The sequence below is a fragment of the Ictidomys tridecemlineatus genome, chromosome 4 (genome assembly GCF_052094955.1).
Source record: "Ictidomys tridecemlineatus isolate mIctTri1 chromosome 4, mIctTri1.hap1, whole genome shotgun sequence".
Taxonomy (NCBI): domain Eukaryota; kingdom Metazoa; phylum Chordata; class Mammalia; order Rodentia; family Sciuridae; genus Ictidomys; species Ictidomys tridecemlineatus.
In genome coordinates, this window is record NC_135480.1 from 19,445,732 (window position 1) to 19,465,152 (window position 19,421).

General features: G+C 47.9%; 1 protein-coding gene and 1 long non-coding RNA gene across 4 annotated transcripts in view; one reads left to right on the forward strand and one right to left on the reverse strand.

Moving 5' to 3' along the window:
• Positions 1–18,404, reverse strand: part of LOC144377033 (uncharacterized) — a 26,242-nt gene extending 7,838 nt beyond the window's left edge. Inside the window, exon 1 of the long non-coding RNA XR_013437574.1 lies at positions 13,293–18,404. This is a non-coding gene — a long non-coding RNA (uncharacterized LOC144377033). The remainder of the gene's footprint in view (positions 1–13,292) is intronic.
• Rapsn (receptor associated protein of the synapse) lies at positions 2,171–13,296 on the forward strand. 3 transcript variants are annotated; one of them, XM_040284399.2, is made up of 8 exons: positions 2,171–5,609; positions 6,149–6,472; positions 9,705–9,863; positions 10,340–10,438; positions 10,516–10,638; positions 11,148–11,201; positions 12,296–12,495; positions 13,020–13,296. In XM_040284399.2, the coding sequence occupies exons 1-8, from the start codon at positions 5,418–5,420 to the stop codon at positions 13,090–13,092; spliced, it is 1,224 nt and encodes a 407-aa protein (XP_040140333.1). In that variant the 5' UTR covers positions 2,171–5,417; the 3' UTR covers positions 13,093–13,296. The 3 variants fall into 3 exon arrangements, with proteins under 3 accessions (XP_040140333.1, XP_040140332.1, XP_005330031.1); XM_040284398.2 differs by having other exon boundaries at positions 2,184–5,609; positions 6,134–6,472; positions 11,148–11,189; XM_005329974.4 differs by having other exon boundaries at positions 4,599–5,609; positions 6,134–6,472.
• Positions 18,405–19,421: the final 1,017 nt, after the last annotated feature.

A 19,421-nucleotide genomic window follows, 5' to 3' on the forward strand; every position in this document is an offset into this window, starting at 1 on the left:
ATTCTGGAACTACAAGTTTGAAGACTGGCAAGGCACCTCACCAGGGTCTCTACCCTCTAAGGAAATTGGTGCTGGTCCCATCCCCTGATTTTCAGGGCCTTGCGCAGTTGGTAGTTCCCCTTGGCAATCAGGGAAGTCCATGAGAGAAGGGAGTCTACTGTGGCTCTTCTGGCCCAGGAGTGCTAACAATAAACTGTGTGAGTGTTGTATGCCTGCAATCCCAGTGACTTGGGGGGCCGAGGCAAGAGGGTTGCAAGTTTAAGGCCAGCCCTAGCAACTTAGCAAGGCTCTAAGTAAGTTAACAAGACCTGTTAGGGTCCGGCAAAACGTCGGAGGAAGAGACCACAAGAGACTGTCTTATGCAACAGCAGAAGGGTGGGTTTATTTGGAGACCAGCATGCTGGGGCCCAGAGCTCTCTATAGCAAAGAGAGATAGAGCCCTGAGAACAGCTTAAGCAGAGCTTATATACTTTCCTTGGAGAGGGCAGGGAGGGAAGTTACATTTTGTAGTTTGGAAGTTGGGGACAGCTCATTCTGGGAACAAGATTAGCAAACAGTTCACAGTTGGGGACAGCACATTTTGGGAACAAGATTAGCAAACAGTTATTAAGATTTCAACAGTTTTTTGTTAAGCATATAGAAAAACGGAGTGACAAGTACCTATTTTATTAACCTTTCAGACCCTGTCTCAAAAAATTTAAAGGGCTGGAGGTATCAATGATAAATCATCCCTGCATTCAGTATCCAGTAACACACACAAACACACTTCTCCATCTTGTAGCCCACTGATAACTTCAAACATAGGGGCCAGGGTGAGGGCAGAGGTTACGCTGTTGGGACTTTTTCTTAAATGTACAAAAATATTACATAATTTTTCTTAATAAGATCATAATACAGAATGTTCTGAGCTTACTGTTTTCAGGTGCTGTCACGGGCAGCCTTTCAATGCATATGAAGGTGTCTGTCTACCACTTTGTTTTTGAGAGGCCACATTGCATTTCATAGCATTGACCACCCTCCTGTTGGACTCAGGTTATTTCTGTTTTGGGTTTTTTTTTTTCCCCCACTATTATAAATAACAGCCAGCAGAGAGATTTGGGGTGCAACATCATATTTTCAAAGCAAGCTTACACTTTGTCATTTCATTTGGATATCATCTCTTGCCAGAGAGGTAATATCCCCATTTTATAGCTGGGGAAAATAATCTAGGAAGGAGAGACTTTTCCACATATCTCACTAATCTTGGTGGGAAGGTGACTGGCTGGGCCAGTGAAAGGTGACCAATGTAAGATGAAAGGTGGCGTTTGACTTCAGTGTTAGATTAAGAATAGGGAGTGATGGGGGCTGTGGATGAAAGAGACATTAATAAGTCTTTTATGGCCATACACCAACCACTTGAAGTGTTAAAGTGCAGCCACACACCCAGGATTGCATGAGTTTCTGGTCTTGAAGTAAAGCAGGAAATGCACATTATACATGAAATATCTCGGTAGAAAGTGTTGCAAGATCATGACCCCTGCTTCAGGCCTGAATTACCTTTTTTTTTGTCCTGATTTATAATTTAATGGGGGTAAGGGGGCAGAGATTGGTTTTGTTTTCTGAACTTCTTGCCTCTTATTTATTTGTTTGTTTGTTTATTGGCAGCTCTGGGGATTGAACCCAGAGCCTCTTGCATGCTAGTGAAGTGCTCTACAACAGGAGTCCAAAATGTGAGCTTTATGGCTGGTATTTAATGCAGCAGATAATTAAGAGCCCCCAAGGCCCCAACTGTTCTGCAGCCCTGTGAAGTTAAATGGCCCAGAAAAGATCATTTTTGTGGCTTTCCACCATACAACTCCCAGTGGCCTTTTGTCCACTGGGCACTGGTGAGCAAGTCTTGACAATTTTTACCTCTTCCCCTATCCATGCTGTTGGCTAAAACCCAGAGCCTCGTGCATGTCAAGCAAGCTTTCTACCCTCTGAGCTACATTTCCTGCCCTGCTCACTTCCCTAATACAATTCTGCCCCCAGGCCACAATTTTGCCTAATGTTCCCAGTGACTTTATTGTGTGTCAGGCAGACATTGCTATAAATTCTCAAAATGTGTCCAGTTCCCCATTTTTCTCCTCCTCCATTTTCCTCTAAGAAACAGTATCCTGGTTAGGAGTGGGACTCCTAAAGCCACGTTACTTCGGTTCTAGTGCCAGCTGTGTCTCTAGATTGCAGTGTGTTCTTTCACTCTCTGACTTGGGTTATCTGTAAAGTGAAAGGAATGCTTAACTCAGAACATGTAGTTGGATTTCTTTTCTTGGTCTCCTCTTACTCTGCCTGTGTCTGTTCAGTGACAGAGATAAACCACAGCACACACACCCCCCAAAGGAACATGATCTCCATCCAACTAGACCTTAGCTGAATTCTGGAAAAATTACTCAGAAGTAAAATTCCTGAAGGAAACAAGGTATTCTATCTAGAACAAGCAGGTGTGGCAGTCCCTATCATGGAAGTCAGGGGCAGGGGAAGCCTTTATCCTGTCACTAGAGTTCCCCAGGTACCTGGAAGGACAGTACTGGCAGCCCATCCTCTCCTTCCTGCCAGACTTGTGCCTGGACTGCTGAGTGGAGGGAATCTACTGGCTCTGCAGCACTTTGCTTTGGGCTCACTAAGATGAGAGGAAGGTTCAGGAGCTCTCTTGCCACCAGCAGCTCCCGACTGGCCTCTGAACCTCCCATTTCTTTCTCAGCTTCCAGTGGCCCAGGCCTAAGAGCACTTTCCCCATGGTGAGTTCCGGAGACCAGGCTAGCCACCTGACCATGAGCCTGCTCTGATGTCCCTTCTACTTCTGCTTGTATAGGGACTCTGGACCATTGAACCCTGAGCCATTCACTTCTGGCTCCCAAATTACCCCTCTGAATCTGTTTTCCTCAGTTTCCCTGAGGTGGTGCAGGCCATGGCAGATTCACTGCTAAGCCTACAGCGTTTGCTTCCACTTTCAAACTTAAAACAGTGCTTCCTTCCCTTTTCCCTCATTCATTCATTCAGAGTATTTATTGAGTGGCCACTATGTACATGCCTTGCTCTGGGGGTACAGTCAGTGGTGAATGAGACACTAAGTTCCTGCCCCTGCATTTGAGTGGGGAAAAAAGACATTAAGCAAATAACTTTACTAATGAATATGTAACTAGAGATAATTTTATAAGAATGAAGTAGAATTCTGTGAGAATAATAAGCTGATTAATTTTAAGTAGGACTCTCACTAGAGCATATGTATGGAGGATGAAGGGAATCAAGAGGTACGGTTCAGCAATCTTCAAAAAGGTCATTGTACAGTTACCATATGACCCAGAAATTCCCCTTCTAAGCATATATCCAAGAGAAATAAAAACATGTCCACACACAAATTTGTGCATGGATGTTTATGACATCATTATTCATGACTATTCATAATGGCCCAAAAAGTGAAATAACCCAAATACCTATCAGCTGACACAGTGATAAATAAAATGTGATCTATCCATACAATAAATATTAACTAGCTCAGTGGTAGTGCACTTGCCTCGCAAGTGTGAGGCACTGGGTTCAATCCTAGCACCACATAAAAACAAATAAAGGCACTGAGTCCATATACAACTAAATAAATAAGTAAGTAAGTGAATAAAAAGAAATGAAGTATCGATACATAAAACATACATGACCCTTGGAAACATTTTGGTGAGTAAAAGATCCATGAACACTGAGTGACTTAAACAACAGAAAAGTCTTCTCACAGTTGCAGAAGCTGAAGTTCAAGGTGTCGGCAGCGGTGGTTTCTCCTGAGGCCTCTCTTGTAAGGACACCAGTTATACTGGATTAAGGCCCACCCTAATGACTCACCTTTCTATTTCCAAGTATAGTCACATTCTGAGATTCTGGAGGTTAGGACTTCAGATGAATTGGGGTGGAGGCACAACTCAACCATAACCAATGGGATGAGAGTAACTGCCACCAGACACAGGTCATCTTCTGGGGATGATGACAGTGTTCTGAAATTTGTGGCACAACTTTGTGAATACACTAAAAAACCATGGAATTATCCACTCTGAAAACAAACAGGAAGAAGCCTGGGAACAGAGGAAAGAAAGTGGGAGGTAAGCAGAGGCCCTACCACCTGGGGCTCCTCTTTCAACTCCAGAGCATTAGTGCTTCAAATGTCTGTCCCTCCCTAAGACCTCACCTTTCTCCATATTACCTGGCATTAAAGCTCACTTTTAGGGACCCATTCAAGAGAATGGGACTGGAATTGGGATACTTTTCAAACCTCAAAGTGGCCTATGTGCCAGGTGCTAAATCCTTGTCAACTAGTACATCATTTAGTTCTAATGATCCCATAAGCTCTCTGCTGGCACTCTTCCTCCACAGAGCCAGGTAACTTGCCCAGAGTCACACTGTCCACATGGCTAGCACAGAAAGCAGCAGGATCCCAAGGCTGCCAGCTTGGCCACATCACTGCCTTGTCACTGCCCGTGAATTCGGGTTTACTATCCTGTTTACATTTTGTGGCACTACTCGGGGGATTGAACCCTGGGGCACTCTTCCACTGAGCTACATCCCCAGTCCTTTTTATTTTTTTAATTTTGAAACAGGATCTGGCTAAGTTGCCGAGGCTCGCCTTCTGCCTCATTGTCCCAAGTTGCTGGGATTACAGGCGTGCACCACCTGCCCAGCTATTATCCTTACCTTGTAGTTGACATAACCAAGGCCTGAAGAGGTGAATGACTTAGCTAGGGTCCTACTGTGAGTGAGATCAGGCTAGAATGTAGGCCTCTAGCACTGGCTCGATGTTGGGAGTGGTGTGGACATGTGCAGGGTAAGTGACCACAGTGCCCAGTCAATCAGGAACAACACCAGGAGAGGGGCTGGGGGTTACAGTGTGATGGGGAAGCGGCAGGACACTTGCCCCAGCCTCTCTGATGCCTGTGTGTCTAGCCTTGTCCCTGTTTCCTCCCCACCGGCAGCCCCTCCTGGTGCGAGGGCTGCCCAACCCCTCAGTGGCTTCTCCTTGGCAAGGCTTCAGGGAGGGCCTGACCTGTCAGAAGGGTCAGGGTCAGTATTAGAGGTGCTGAAGATGCCCAAGGGGGTGCCCAGGTGGCAGGGTGACTATCAATGGAGAATCCGCCTTCCAGCTTGGGGTGGGTGCAGCAGAGGCCCGCGTGACCTTGCTGCTGACATTCCTTAGAGGCCACGTGGCCCCAACTGGCAGGGACAGCTGCAGACAGGGGCCGAACCAGCTTTGTTACCAGGGTGGCGCCCGCTCTCCATCCAGGCCCTGTTCAGCTCCTGCCCGACTCTACTTTCCTTCCCGGGGCTCAGTGGGCAACCGGCACTGTGGGTCCTATGCCATGAGGGCCTAGAGGCACAGAGAGCCACCAGGGCCCCCCCGTGAGCCTCAGGACTTTGAGAAAATGGGGCAGGACCAGACAAAGCAGCAGATTGAGAAGGGGCTGCAACTGTACCAGTCCAACCAGACTGAGAAGGCGCTGCAGGTGTGGATGAAGGTCCTGGAGAAGAGCTCTGACCTCGTGGGGCGCTTCCGTGTGTTGGGCTGCCTGGTCACAGCCCACTCGGAGATGGGCCGCTACAAAGAGATGCTGAAGGTGGGCATACCCTCCCGGGGAGGTGTAGGCTGGCTGGGGCCAGGGCTGGATGGCTACCAGGGCCCCTCGTAGCCTCCTTAGGCTCCTGTGTGTCTCACAGGCAAGTGGCTAGAACCTGAGGCTTGAGATCCACGTCTGAGACCCTGAGACTCAGATGTGGGCCTGTGGCCTTGAACTTCGGTTTTCTAATCCTTGAGTCTGAGGTCCTCAGGGTCCCCCAGACCTTGGCTGCTGGATTTCAGTCTGCTGTTGGGGTACAGAGTGTGCGCCTGGGGCTGTGGGCTCTGGGTTTGAGGCGAGGGCTGGTGGTCAGTAGAGACTTCAGACCTAGGCGGGGGGTGCAAAGCTGAAGGCCATGAGTGAACTGAAGAGCTGAAGCTACTAGGCTGTTGCTGGGACCTAAGATCGAGTCCGAGGCTGATGGGTGGGAGCCAGGGGTCTGTTGCTTTGGCTGTAAGGCCAGGGCTGCGTGTGGAGTCTGCAGGTCTGAAGGTATGTTATTTGCCTGCCACCCCGGTGGGCAGTTTGCCGTGGTCCAGATCGACACTGCCCGGGAACTGGAGGATGCCGACTTCCTCCTGGAGAGCTACCTGAACCTGGCGCGCAGCAATGAGAAGCTATGCGAGTTTCACAAGACCATCTCCTACTGCAAGACCTGCCTCGGTCTGCCTGGCACCAGGGCAGCCGCCCAGCTGGGGGGCCAGGTCAGCCTGAGCATGGGCAATGCCTTCCTGGGCCTCAGCCTCTTCCAGAAAGCCCTGGAGAGTTTCGAGAAGGCCCTGCGCTACGCCCACAACAACGATGATACCATGCTCGAGTGCCGAGTCTGCTGCAGCCTGGGCAGCTTCTACGCCCAGGTCAAGGTGGGCCTGGGCCCCGGGGGAGGGTAACGGGGACTCCCTGAAAGCCTCCCATGAGCCACATGCCTGGCTGCACTGCCTTGTCCAGCCCTCCTTTTAGGTAGGGATGAGGTGAAAGGAAGTTGGAAAACACTGAGCCAAGAAGGGCAGAGCCAGGATTCACACTGTGACTGACTTCCTGGGGTAGTGAAAGGTCCTATGGGAGGACAGCCCATGAGCCTGCACTACCACAGATTTGCTGTGTGATCCTGGGCAAGTCACCACTCTCTGAACCCCAAGACATATGTCCATCAACTAGGGAGACAGAGCTCAACAGCAGGGATGTAAAGATTGGTCCGTCAGGTATTTGTTGAGCATCTACTATATCCCAGGCACTGTTGAACTGTTTCTCCGTGGCAGTGGAAATAACAGCAAGGTTCCTCATGAAGCTTGCCTTCTGGCTTGGGGAAAAGGACTGTCAACATAATCGGGAAGTCAACTGAATGGCATGTTAGAAAGTGCTTAGGAGAAAATAAAGGGCAAGGAGGTGATAGTCAGCAAGGGGGTGGGGGACATAATTTCAAATACAGTGGTCAGAAGGCCTCAGGGAGTGACATCTGGTGATATGAAGTAGATGAGAGTGTGAGCTATGCAGAAATCTGGAGCAAAGTTCTCCGGCAAAGCCCTGCCCTGGGCGGGAGGGTGGGGACCACATGGCTAAGGGACCACAGGTGAGGGAAGCTGAGGGTCAGTGACTGCAGCTTCTCAACATAACCCTCCTGGCAATCCGGCTGCGTGGGCCATCAGGGATTTGGGTGCCTGGCACATAGTAGAAACTCAGTAAATCTGGGGGTAACTGATTATATCAATGCAGCTGGATGAGGAGTGGGGAGGAGGAAATGAGGGGCATCGAGAACAGCCACCTAGACTGTTTTCAGGAACTAGATGCCAGTCAGTGAAATGAGATAGGACTGGGGAGGGATAGAGGTTTTTAAAAGCAACCCTATGTGAAAGCAATAGTATAATGAAGTCTTGTATGCGCCCACCACTTAGGTGGAAAAATTATTCCTATTTTTGCCATGTTGGCTGTACACATTTTAACCTAAAGTGTTGTGACCGAAAATTGTAGTGATGACATTTTTTAAGTCAAAGTAGTTCAGATGCAACCTTAAAATTTTAGAAGCCATTTTGTTTCATAAGGATACTTTCTAATGTAATCACAATACTATTATCACACACTCCAGAATTAATAGTAATCTCTGAAGAGCATCTAATGCCCAGTCGATATTTAAATTTCTCTATTTATCCTAAAAATATATCCTCACCCTCCTCAGCTTGTTTAAATTGGAACACAAACAAAAGCCACACATCAGAGTGGCTTATTGTGTCTTTCATGCCTCTCTCAATAGAAAATTCCTTCCCTTCCTCTTTATTTTCCATGACTTGCTGAAGAAACCGATCAACTAACCGCCTTGGAGAGTGTCTCTCTCTCTCTCTCTCTCTGTTTTTTTGTTTATTTGTTTGTTTTGGGGGGTTTTTTTAGTTGTAGTTGAACACAATACCTTTATTTATTTACTTTTATGTGGTGTTGAAGATTGAACCCAGGGCCTCGCACACGCTAGGCAAGCGCTCTACTGATGAGCCACGACCCCAGCCCCTCTTTTGTTTTTGTTTTTGTTTGGGCGGGAAGGAAACTGGGGACTGAATTAGGGGCACTTTACCTCTGAGCTTTATCCCCACTCCTTTATTATTTGTTTGTTTGTTTTTTTGTCTTGGTAAGTTGCTGAGGCTAGCCTTGAACAAGTGAGATCCTCCTGCCTCAGCCTCCCAAGTCACTGGGATTACAGGTGTGTGCCACTAAACCTGGCTCTTCTTTGTCTTTATAAATATTGTCCCACTATGGATAAACTGTCCTGGTACTTAAGGTCTTTCAAAGTATGGTTATATTGGTTCTATCCTGGGTTTCAGCACCAAAAACAGAAAGAAAGAAAGATGGTTATATTAATATGATGTTCAGGCAAGGTGGTTTATACATATAATGCCAGCTATTTGGAAGACTGAGGCAGGAGTATGACAAGTTCGAGACCAGCCTGGACAACTTAGTGAGACCCTGTCTCAAAGATAAATAAATAAAAAGAGCTGAGGATGTAGCTCAGTGGTAGAACACCCCTGGATTCAATCTGTAGTATCACACACACAAAAAAAAAAAAAAAAAGAAAAAGAAAGAAAGAAAGAAAAAAGAAAGAAAAAGTAAAAATAAATAAATATTATACAGTCTGAATCATTTATTTCTATTTTCCATTTTTATGTTTTTTTGTACTGGGAATTGAACTCAGGGGTGCTTAACCACTGAGCCACATCCCCAGCCCTTTTTATTTTTCATTTGAGACAGAGTCTCACTGAGTTGCTTAGGGCCTGAGGGCCTTGTTAGGTTGCTGAGGCTGGCCTCGAACTTGCAATCCTCCTGTGTCAGCCTCTGGAGCCACTCGGATTATACCACACCTGGCTTTAGTTTTTAAATGAAGTAAGAAGTTGCACACTGTCGAGGATGACTCAGTAGAAGAACTCAGTGATGCAGACACTGAGGTCGGGGATGTTCTGGCGTTTGGAGCAAGGACAGAATGGAGGCAGAGTGGGACCAGGTGGTGGGGAAGGGGACTCCTGTGATCCTCCCTTTTTCTAATGGCCAGGAGGCAGGTTGCCAGCTGATAAAGAGAAGGAGAAAAGGCCTTTGGAGGTTTGAGGAGATGGTGTGAGAAAATTATCTCATTGCCTCACCAAGTCTGTTCCATTGTTCTTTTGAGCCAGTGGTCCTGGAAATCTGTCATTGAGCCCTCAGGGAACAGCTGCTGCTGAGCACCAGCAGGCAGACTCTAGATAGGGGCTCTAGTATCCCTTGTCCTGTGTGGCTGTGAAGCTGAGGAGGCTTTGGGGACTGGGTGCAAAGAAGAGCCAACTGTTTCCTTGTCTTTTCATTCATTCATTGAACAAATATTTATTGAGCATCTACTAAGTCCAAGAACAGTGCCAGGCTCTTGGGGTGCAGCAGCAATCCCAGTGAATCCCTCTGCTCCTGGAGCCCACACTTTGCACTGGCCTTCCTCTACCTGCATCCCCCTTCCCCTGGAGCCGGAATAAATGAATAAATGAACACTGGGACCCTTGGCAACCAGAGAAGCCAGCCCTGGAGCCCTCTGCTGGGAGCAGTTCCTGCCTGCCACTCAGTGCTACCCTCTCTCATTCTTTGTCCCTGCAGGACTACGAGAAAGCCCTGTTCTTCCCCTGCAAGGCCGCGGAGCTTGTCAACGACTATGGCAAAGGCTGGAGCCTCAAGTACCGGGCCATGAGCCAGTATCACATGGCCGTGGCCTACCGCCTGCTGGGCCACCTGGGCAGTGCCATGGAGTGTTGTGAGGTGGGGCAGCGGGGAAGTGGCCAGGTGGTGGTGTGGACCAGGGTCTGAGGGTTGAGGTGCAAAGACCTCCTGCTTCCAGATCAGCCCGTGGAGGCCCTCGAGGCTTGCCCATGGCCCAGCTCTCTACGGAGCCCCTCAAGGATGTGTTTCTTACCCCCAATCTGTCCAGGCCTCATTCTCAGAGGAGCATGTTCTCTGAAGTTTCCTCTGTGTTGGGCTCAGATCTCAGCTTTGCCACTTACTAGCTGGGTGTCTTAGGCCACTTCTCTGAGCCTGTTTCCACCTGTCAACTGACAGCTGCCTCGCTGGGTAAAGTGGCCTCCGCGGTTCGATGCAGGAAGCCTCAGCACCATGATAGGTGTATTAGGCTCTGAGGATACTGATGATCCTTGGGTTGTCCCTTCAAGGGGCCTCTGGGTGGAGGGTGCCCCAGTGGTGGGGTCAGATGAATAGGCCTGAGCCACCCACTCCCTCAGGAATCCATGAAGATCGCTCTGCAGCATGGGGACCGGCCGCTGCAGGCGCTCTGCCTACTCTGCTTTGCTGACATCCACCGAAGCCGAGGGGACCTGGAGGTGAGGTTACTGGGCTGGGGGCCCAGGGGGTCTCAGGCCTGGCCCAGCCTGACGCTCCCTCCCACCTGGCTCTGCAGACAGCCTTCCCCAGGTACGACTCTGCCATGAGCATCATGACTGAAATTGGAAACCGCCTGGGGCAGGTGCAAGTGCTACTGGGTGTGGCCAAGTGCTGGGTGGCCAGGAAGGCGCTGGACAAGGTGAGGTCAGGCCTTTTGATATGCCCCCAGCATTCCCCAGTGCATCCTGCTTGGAGCCACTCAGTCAGCTGACAGGCCGAGGTCTAGTGCCTGACAAGGCGCTCTCTGCCCCTGTGTCTAACACCAGCCTCATCCTGTTTCCCTGAGGCCAGTTATTTTCCAAGCTCTAAGAAGGCCCATGACTTGCCTAGGGGTCCACAGTTAATAAAGGGACAGGGCTGGGGTTTGGACCTGGGGTAGCGTAACTGCCTCCATGCTCCCATAGCACCCTGTGAGGCATTTTCTACCTGTTCCATATTTGCACAAAGAGGCAGGAGGTGACTCGCCACACAGTTCTGACATAGCCCTGGCAGCCGTGCATGTCCCTTCCCACTACCTTCACACACAGGAGCCTGGCCCTAGCCCTGCTGGTCTCTGCAGGCCCACCCTCCCCACCCCTTTTCTTTGCTGTGGGCCAAGGCCTCTGTCAGACACTCTGCCTGCAGGCCTGACCTCTGCTCACCTTCCAGGCTCTGGACGCCATCGAGAGAGCCCAGGACCTGGCTGAGGAGGTGGGCAACAAGGTCAGACCTGCGTCTGTCTCCTAGTCTGTGGTCAGCAGCCAAGTGGTGGGGAGCATGGGTCTGAGGGAAGGCCCCTGGGCCTGCTGGTGCCCTGAGCCCTTGCTGATCCTCTTGAGCTGCCTGAGGAGGTCCCCAGCCTCCTGTCTTCTTCCTACCCAGATGTCACTTCTGGGGGAGGAGCAGGAGTTGCATTACTTGGAGGGTGGTAGATGCCTTAGACCCTTTTTGACATTCATTGAAACTCCTGAGGTGGCCTCCTCTCCCTAAGAGCTGGGCACACCCAGGCCCTTGTAGGTATTGGTTCCGGTTCTCTTTTTTCATATTTTTTTTAGTTGTAGTTGGACACAGTACCTTTATTTATTTATCCTAATGTGGTACTGAGGATCAAACCCAGGGCCTCACACATGCTAGGCGAGTGCTTCTACCTCTGAGCCCCAGTTCTCTATCTTCCTGGGAGGTGGGCACAGGGGCCTCCTTGGAGAGATGAGGAAAGTGAGGCTCAGGCTCAAGGTCTATCACCTACTAACTGGTCTATCTTAATACCAGGACCCGTGTTCCCTCCATAGCATAATGCAGCCTCTCCAAATTTATAATCATATCCAGGCCTTAAAATATTGGAAACAGGCTCAGCATCAATTCTCAGAGTCAATCAGCAAATGTGCATTTCTCTGGGATCAGGTGCATAGTCCAACTAAAATGTCACATGTATTTGCTTTGGGCTAGATGATGCCCACTCAGGTTTATCCAGCTACCAGACTGATCAGAGATCCTTTTTTTTTTTTTTTTCTTTTCTTTTAAAATCAGAAATGCTGATGAGATGTGTATATTACAAAAAAAAAAAAAGGAAAGCAAATCATTAGGGAGACAGTGCAGTGGATTTGGTCAATAAAGTTGTGCAAAACATGGAGTCCCAGGGAGATCTAGGCGTGAAGACTGTGACCTCACCCACTCCTTCATTCTGCTCCAAGGGAAACAGGTTCAGAGAGAGCAGGACATTTTTCCTAGGTCCGTCAGCAGAGCAGGGAAACGGCTGGGACTGGTCCTCACCAGTATGTGACTTTGGTCTTGGTCCCCACTCTGTTCTCCTGCCCCAGCTGAGCCAGCTCAAGTTGCACTGCCTGAGCGAGGGCATCTGCCGCAGCAAGGGGCTGCAGCGGGAGCTGCGAGCCCACGTTGTGCGCTTCCACGAGTGCGTGGAGGAGACGGAGCTCTACTGCGGCCTGTGCGGGGAGTCCATAGGCGAGAAGAACAGCCGGCTGCAGGCCCTGCCCTGCTCCCACATTTTCCACCTCAGGTGAGGGCGCCTGCACGGTGGCCAGGCAAGGGCCCCACTGACTGCGACACACTAATAATACAGCAGATACTGGCCTGGTGCTTTCTGGGACCCAGGTGTGTTCTAAGAACGCCCCATTTGACTCCCTGAATCCTCCCAGCAGCCCTGCATGGCAGCCATTGTCATTATCCTTATCCCAAAGTTCTTTGAAGGGGTAAGGATAAGTTTTCCAGTTATCCCAAAGGGAAGTGAGAGGCCTCTTAAAGGTCATCGGATCAGAGAAGGAGGCCAGCCCTGCCTCCGCATCATGGCCGATACCAGCTCCATCCCAGTCTTGACCCTGCCCACGCCCTCTGCCTTGAAGGCTCCTGGGGCAAAGCAGAAGCCTGGGGACCAGGACTTTCTTTCCTTCCTTCCTCTGCTGCCAAATGGCCGCAGGGATACCTCCCAGCCCTGCAGCAGGAAGGCGGGGAGGAGACAGGGCCTAGGACCTGGAGTGGAACGGCAGGTCGGGGGTGAGTGGACAGAGCCCTTTGCCTCCTCAGATGCCTGCAGAACAATGGGACCCGGAGCTGCCCCAACTGCCGCCGCTCATCCATGAAGCCTGGCTTTGTATGACTTGCAGCAGCAGCAGCCCCCCACAACTCCCGTTGCCCTTCACCATCAGACTGAAGGCCCAGGTTTGCTCCTGGAGCAGCCACAGGCCTCCTCAGCCATAGCCAGGGCCTGGGGCCCGCCTACTGCTGCTCCTTCTGGCCCAGCTGCCCTCCCCTGCCTCTTTGTACTTTGCTCTTTATAGAAAAATAAATGGTTTGTACCTGATCCCACTGATTGGCTTTCCCTGCCCACGGTCTGATCCGGTGGGGAGAGGGGGAATGAGGCACTCCATGTGAGCTTCCTGGAGCACCTTCCCTCCACTCAGGACTCCACAGTGAGCTTGCAAGGAGATCCCTGCTGGTGGCACGCTGATGTGCAGGGGGTGGGGGATAAGTGTGGGCGGTCTGTTAGAACGCTCAAACTCACCTGTTAAAGCCCTAGTCAGCAGGGCTTGGAACACCAAATGCCATACACTGGGTGGCTTACACACAACAGAAATTTATTTCTTACAGTTCTGGGGGCTGGAAGCCCAAGTTCAAGGTGCCAGCAGATTGGATGCCTGGGGAGGGCCCGTAGTCTGGTTCCCCATGAGACCTTCTCTCAATGACTTCACACAGTGCCAAGGCAAGATAGCTCTCCAGGGTCCCTGACTAGGGCACTGTCATTTGTGAGGGTTCCATCTTCATGACCTAATCACCTCCCAATGTCCTCATTCCTAAAACAATCACACTGAGGATCAGAGTTTTTTTGTTTTTGTTTTTTTTTGAGTTGTCAATGGACCTTTTTATTTTTTATTTATTGATACTCGGTGCTGAGAATCAAACCCAGTGCCTCCCACATGCTAGGCAAGTGCTCTGCCACTGAGCCACAACCCCAGCCCTGGGGATCAGGTTTTAATATATGAGTCTTGGCTGGAGGGGTGGTGAAGGGTAGGACAGGTATTTGGACTATGGCAAAATCTAATCCCCAGCCTGAGTGTTAGGAACTTGAAGGAGATATTAAGGCCAATTGAGGTCATTAGGACAGGAACTAATTCAATGGACTGGTGTCCTTATAAGAAGAGGAAGAGGGCTGGGTGTGTGGCTCAGTGGAAGAGCACTTGCCTAGCATGTGTGAGGCACTGGGTTTGATTCTCAGCACTGCATATAAATAAATAAATAAAGGTCCATCAACAACTTTTAAAAAATTTTTTAAAAAGAGGAAGAGACATTAGACACCAGAGAGTTGGGGTTTTTTGTTTGTTTGTTCTGGTTACAGGGGTTGAACTGGGGTGCTTAACCACTGAGCCACATCCCCAGCCCTTTTTCATATTTTATTTAGAGACAGGGTCTTGCAGAGTTACTTAGCACCTCCCTAAATTGCTGAGGCTACCTTTGAACTCAATCCTCCTGCCTCAGCTTCCCAAGCTGTGATTACAGGCGTGCGCCACTGTACCCAGCTAGAGGTCAATATAGTTATAAATGTGAGTGTTCACCAGGCTGGGGCAGTGATGTGCACACCTAGCACCCTCATCTTGGCTTCTAAATACTGTGTTCCAAAAAGGAAACAAGGCTGTCAAAGGAAAAGGTCTGATTTTAGGCCTGGGCCATGAAAAGTACGAGACTGGAATATCTTTTATCAGAAAACCAGGAAATAAGGAATGATGAGGATAACAGGAGACATCTTGGTTGGACTCCTGCAGCTCGTGAGTAATGAGTGATCACGATTGTCTCATCAGTACAGGCTGCCATCACAGAGGGCCACAGAATAGGTGGTTTGACAACCATAGTTTTGGAGACTCAAGTCTAAGATCAAGGTGCTAGAAAATTGTAAAATCTGCCTTTTCACTGTCTCCATACCTGACCTTTCCTCTGTGCTCCTGCAGAGAAAGAGCTGCTCCTTCTCCCTTCCTTGTCCACCCCGAATGCCCCATCTCATGACCTCATCTAACCCTAATCACCTCCCAAGGGCTCCATCTACAGATAACCATCATGCTAAGAGCTGGGGCTTTGACAAATGGGTTCTGGAACACAATTATTCAGTCGAGAGCAATGATACTAACAGATTTTGTTGAACTAGAATCCATACTGATATAAATAAATTTATTATTTATGAGAAATGGGATGTCTGCATAATCCCAAAATTCTCACCCACAAAATATATCTTTTAACTTTAAAAGAAAAAAAGAGCTAAGACTTGGTTGGAAGGTTGACAGAGTCCAGCTTCATCAAATGAGAAAGGATAACACCTCCAGGAATGAGTCATGCTGCACCCGCAAGAATGCAGGGCAGAACTCCACGATGCTGATAGGACAATGCCACCAAGAATGTACAGCCCAGGATCAGGATCAGGAGAACATGCGAACATCTCAGGGGAACTGTGGTCTTCAGACATGTCAAGGTCACAAAGCCAAGGAAAGTCTGAGAAATGGTTCCAATGGAAAAAAGACTTGATACTGTTTTTTTTTTTTTTTTTGGTTTGTTTGTTTGTTTGTTTTTAATGAATGAATAGCTGGCTTTATTTATGTTTTTAAATATATTTTTAGTTGTCAATAGACTTCAAATCCCATACCTCACACATGGTAGCAAGCACTCTACTACTGAGCCACACCCCCAGCCCTTGATAATGTTTTTTTATTTTTTTATTTTTTTGGTACTGGGAATGGAACCCAGAGTCACTTTACCACTACGATACGTATGAAAGTCCTTTTTAAACATTTTTTATTTTGAGACAGGCTCTTGTGATTTGCTTCGCATCTCGATAAATTGCTAAGGCTGGCCTTGAACTTGCAATCCTCCTGCCTCAGCCTCCTGAGTATCTGGGATTATATGCAGTGACACTGTGCCAGGTTTATACTGTTTTTGTTTTGTTTTGTTTTAAGGTTATAAGGGTCATCCAGTGGATAATTGAAGAGATTTTAATGAGGATCATATCTTGGGGATGGGGATATAGCTCAGTTGACAGAGTAAAAAAAAGGATTATATCTTAGGTATTACTTCATCAATATTAAATTCCTTGGGTATGACCATGTATTATATAATGCATTGCAGTTATATATGAGAATGTCTTTGTTCTTAGGACACATAGGCTGAAATGCTTAGAGGTAAAATGTCATGAAGTCTGTAACTTATTTTTTGAAGTGGTTCCAAAAAAAAAGTTCATGTTTACACACAGTCACAGCAAAAGCAAATGTAGCAAAATGTTGTCAACTGGCAAATCTAGGTGAAAGGTACAGAGGTTTTCACTGTTTATTCTTTCAATTTTTGTATCTTTAACATTTTTCAAAATGCAGTTTTTTTCAGAAAGATTTTAGAAAGTATTGTCTAGAAACAAATAGGGTGTGTGTGTGTGTGTGTAGAGAAAGAGAGAGAGAGAGAGAGATTTGTTATAAGGATTGGGCTCACAGCTCAGGTGATTATGGCATCTGGCAGGTCCCGGGGTCTGCAGGGTGAGTGGGTAAGCTGGAGACCCAGAAGAGAGGGCAGTTTAGTTCCATTCTGAGCATGAAGGCCTGGGAAACAGCCAAGCCAGTAGTGTAGTTCCCCTCTGAAGGCTGTCCAGCTCAAGATCCAAGGATATTTGATGTTTCACCCAAAGACAGGGTAAAAATCCTTTGGCCTAGTTTGTAGGTAGTATAGCAGGAAGATCTCTCTCTTACTCAGTCATTTTGTTCTATTCAGAACTTCAACTGATTGGATGTGGCCCCCTCTCCCACTACAGTTGACAACCTGCTTTTCTCAGTCTAGTTACTTAAATATTAATCTTTTTTTTTTTTCATACCAGGGTGCTTAACCACTGATGTGCTTAACCACATCCACAGCCCTTTTTATTTTTTATTTAGAGTCAGGGCCTTAGGGCTGGGGATGTGGCTCAAGCGGTAGCACGCTCGCCTGGCATGCGTGCGGCCCGGGTTCGATCCTCAGCACCACATACAAACAAAAGATGTTGTGTCCGCCGAGAACTAAAAAAAAAATATTAAAATTCTCTCTTTCTCTCTCTGTGTGTCTCTCTCTCTTTAAAAAAAAAAATAGGGTCAGGGCCTCACTAAGTTGCTGAGGCTGACTTTGAACTTGTGTTCCTCCTGCCTTACCCTTCTGAGCTGCTGGAATTACAGGTGTGAGCCACCGTGCCTGGTTTTAAATGTTAATCTTGCCTAAAAACGAAATCAGAATGATGTTTGGCCAAAAAACCTGGGTACCCGATAGCCCAGTCAATTTGATATACAAAGTTAATCATCAGAGGAAGGTTAAGGTAGAAACAGGGAGGCCCAGGAAGAGGCCTCTGTGATAATTCAGGTGACATGATGGTACCTTGAACCAGAGTGGATAGGACATGGAGGTGGTAAGAAGTGGACATATTAAAAAAATAAATAAATAAAAGAAGTGGACATATTTGGGGTAGGAGTTGGGAGGAGATATCTCTTGTCTTGGAAATTTTCACCTAACAAGAGTGGAGAGACTAGAATGGTGAATCTCCATTCAGCCCTAACTCTTCATATTCAGCATATGGACAATCTTATTTCCGTTATGGCTACCCCCTTACCCCAAGCTCCACATGCTTCATTACATTATTTTGATTCTGACCTTATTTTGAATTCTGGATATATGTTCAAGGGAGAATGAGAGGAATTCCAGGTGGACTGGATGTGGTATATGGTGATCCAAGATGACACCAAGGCTTGTGTCTGAGCAATGCAAGGACCCAGTGTAAGGTCCTGAATGTGTCATAGTCTCTTTCTACCTGGGGCTGAGACCTGCTGAGCCTGGCTCAAGGGAGCACTCTGGAGAGAGTATGGGCTTTGGAGAAGAAATTGTCCATCAGTGGTATGCAATTTAATTCTTTTTTTTTTTTTTTTTTTTGGTACTGGGGATTAAACCCAGGGGTACTTGATCACTGAGCCACATCCCCAGCCCTATTTTGTATTTTATTTAGAGACAGGGTCTGGATGAGTTGCTTAAGGCCTTGTTAATTTGCTGAGGCTGACTTTGAATTTTCCATCCTCTTGCCTTAGCCTCCTGAGCTGCTGGGATTATAGGATTGTGCCACCATGCCTAATTCATATTTCCCTCGGGGAAAAAAAAAATGGGGGAGTGGGTAGGCACTTTCCAAGGCCCCTGGGGACTTGTGTTATACAAATAAGATGTATAAGCCAGGCCAGGTGGCATATGCCTGTAATCCCAGCGGTTTGGGAAGTTTAGGCAGGAGGATCATGAGTTCAAAGCCAGCCTCAATAAAAGTGAGGCACTAAGCAACTGAGTGAGACCCCGTCTTTAAATAAAAGACAAAATACGACTGGGGATGTGGCTCAGTGGTTGAGTGCCCCTGAGTTCAATCCTTGGTACCCCCAACCCGCACCTCCCACACACACACACAAAAGATACATAAGAAACATGCACTCAGGGTTTTTTTCTTTTTTATATCAACCAAATAATCACACAAGAGCCTAGTAATCAAATAAAAAAAATCTAAATCTGGTAAGTGTCCCAAGGGGAAGGAGTGGGGGAGAAAGAGCAAGACTTGACCTGGTCTTTGGGAGTCAAGGAGAGCTTTGTAGCTGACTTAAATAAGGCTCTGGTTTACTGTGGGCCTGTGGCTTTCTGGGAAGAGCAGATGTCAAGCCCAAGAAGCAGGAGGTGTAGAGGCCTGGGGGCTGGGGGTTCCCAGCACTGTGGGAGGGCCTGTCTGCAAGTTGCACTATAGCTGCCGTTAGGGGCCTGACCACAGGACTTCAGTGTCTGACCTAATAACAAGGGGAAGCCTTCAAGAGGGGCCTTGGGGTGTTATTTGTTGAGAGAGTCGGGTACCATGGTCAGATTTGGGTTTGGACTGATTATTCTAGGGAGAATAAATTAGAGGAGGTGGCTCTCACCCACACTTGATGCTGAGACAGAGCCTCCATGTACTTATCTAGAAGTGAGAGTCATGGAATCTGTCCCTAAGGACAGGATTTTTGAAAGGATGGAATAACATACCGCTACCTCAGAGGCTTTGTCAGCCTAAATGAACGGCTATAAACGTTGATACCTAGAGAAATAAATCTCTGCCTTCAGCTGAATTCCAAGACACCTTTTCACCAATTTTATTGAGTGTGATGGTTTGATTTACAATATAAACTATGTGGCTTATGTGATTTTCATTTTAAGGGGGCTCCAGGGATCTCAAAGAAATAAGGAGAGATCCGCGTAGGAGACACAGGTACAACAAATCAGTGTTATATGATCCACAGACCTGCCCTGCTCACTGAGTTAATTAACCACGGATGAAGCAAAGGATGGATTAAAGCCCCGAGTTAGGTTTTTAACTGTTCAGGCTAATTGTTAACTGAACTCTTCCCTCGTGCACAGTTCCATGCATTAACATTGGTAGTAGCA

Bases quoted from the DNA above. Each gene is read 5' to 3' on its own strand.
- Rapsn (XM_005329974.4), top strand. From the start codon at position 5,418: ATGGGGCAGGACCAGACAAAGCAGCAGATTGAGAAGGGGCTGCAACTG. The intron at 5,610-6,133 runs GTGGGCATACCC...CCCGGTGGGCAG, and splicing joins GCTACAAAGAGATGCTGAAG to TTTGCCGTGGTCCAGATCGA. The intron at 10,439-10,515 runs GTGAGGTTACTG...CTGGCTCTGCAG, and splicing joins GAAGCCGAGGGGACCTGGAG to ACAGCCTTCCCCAGGTACGA.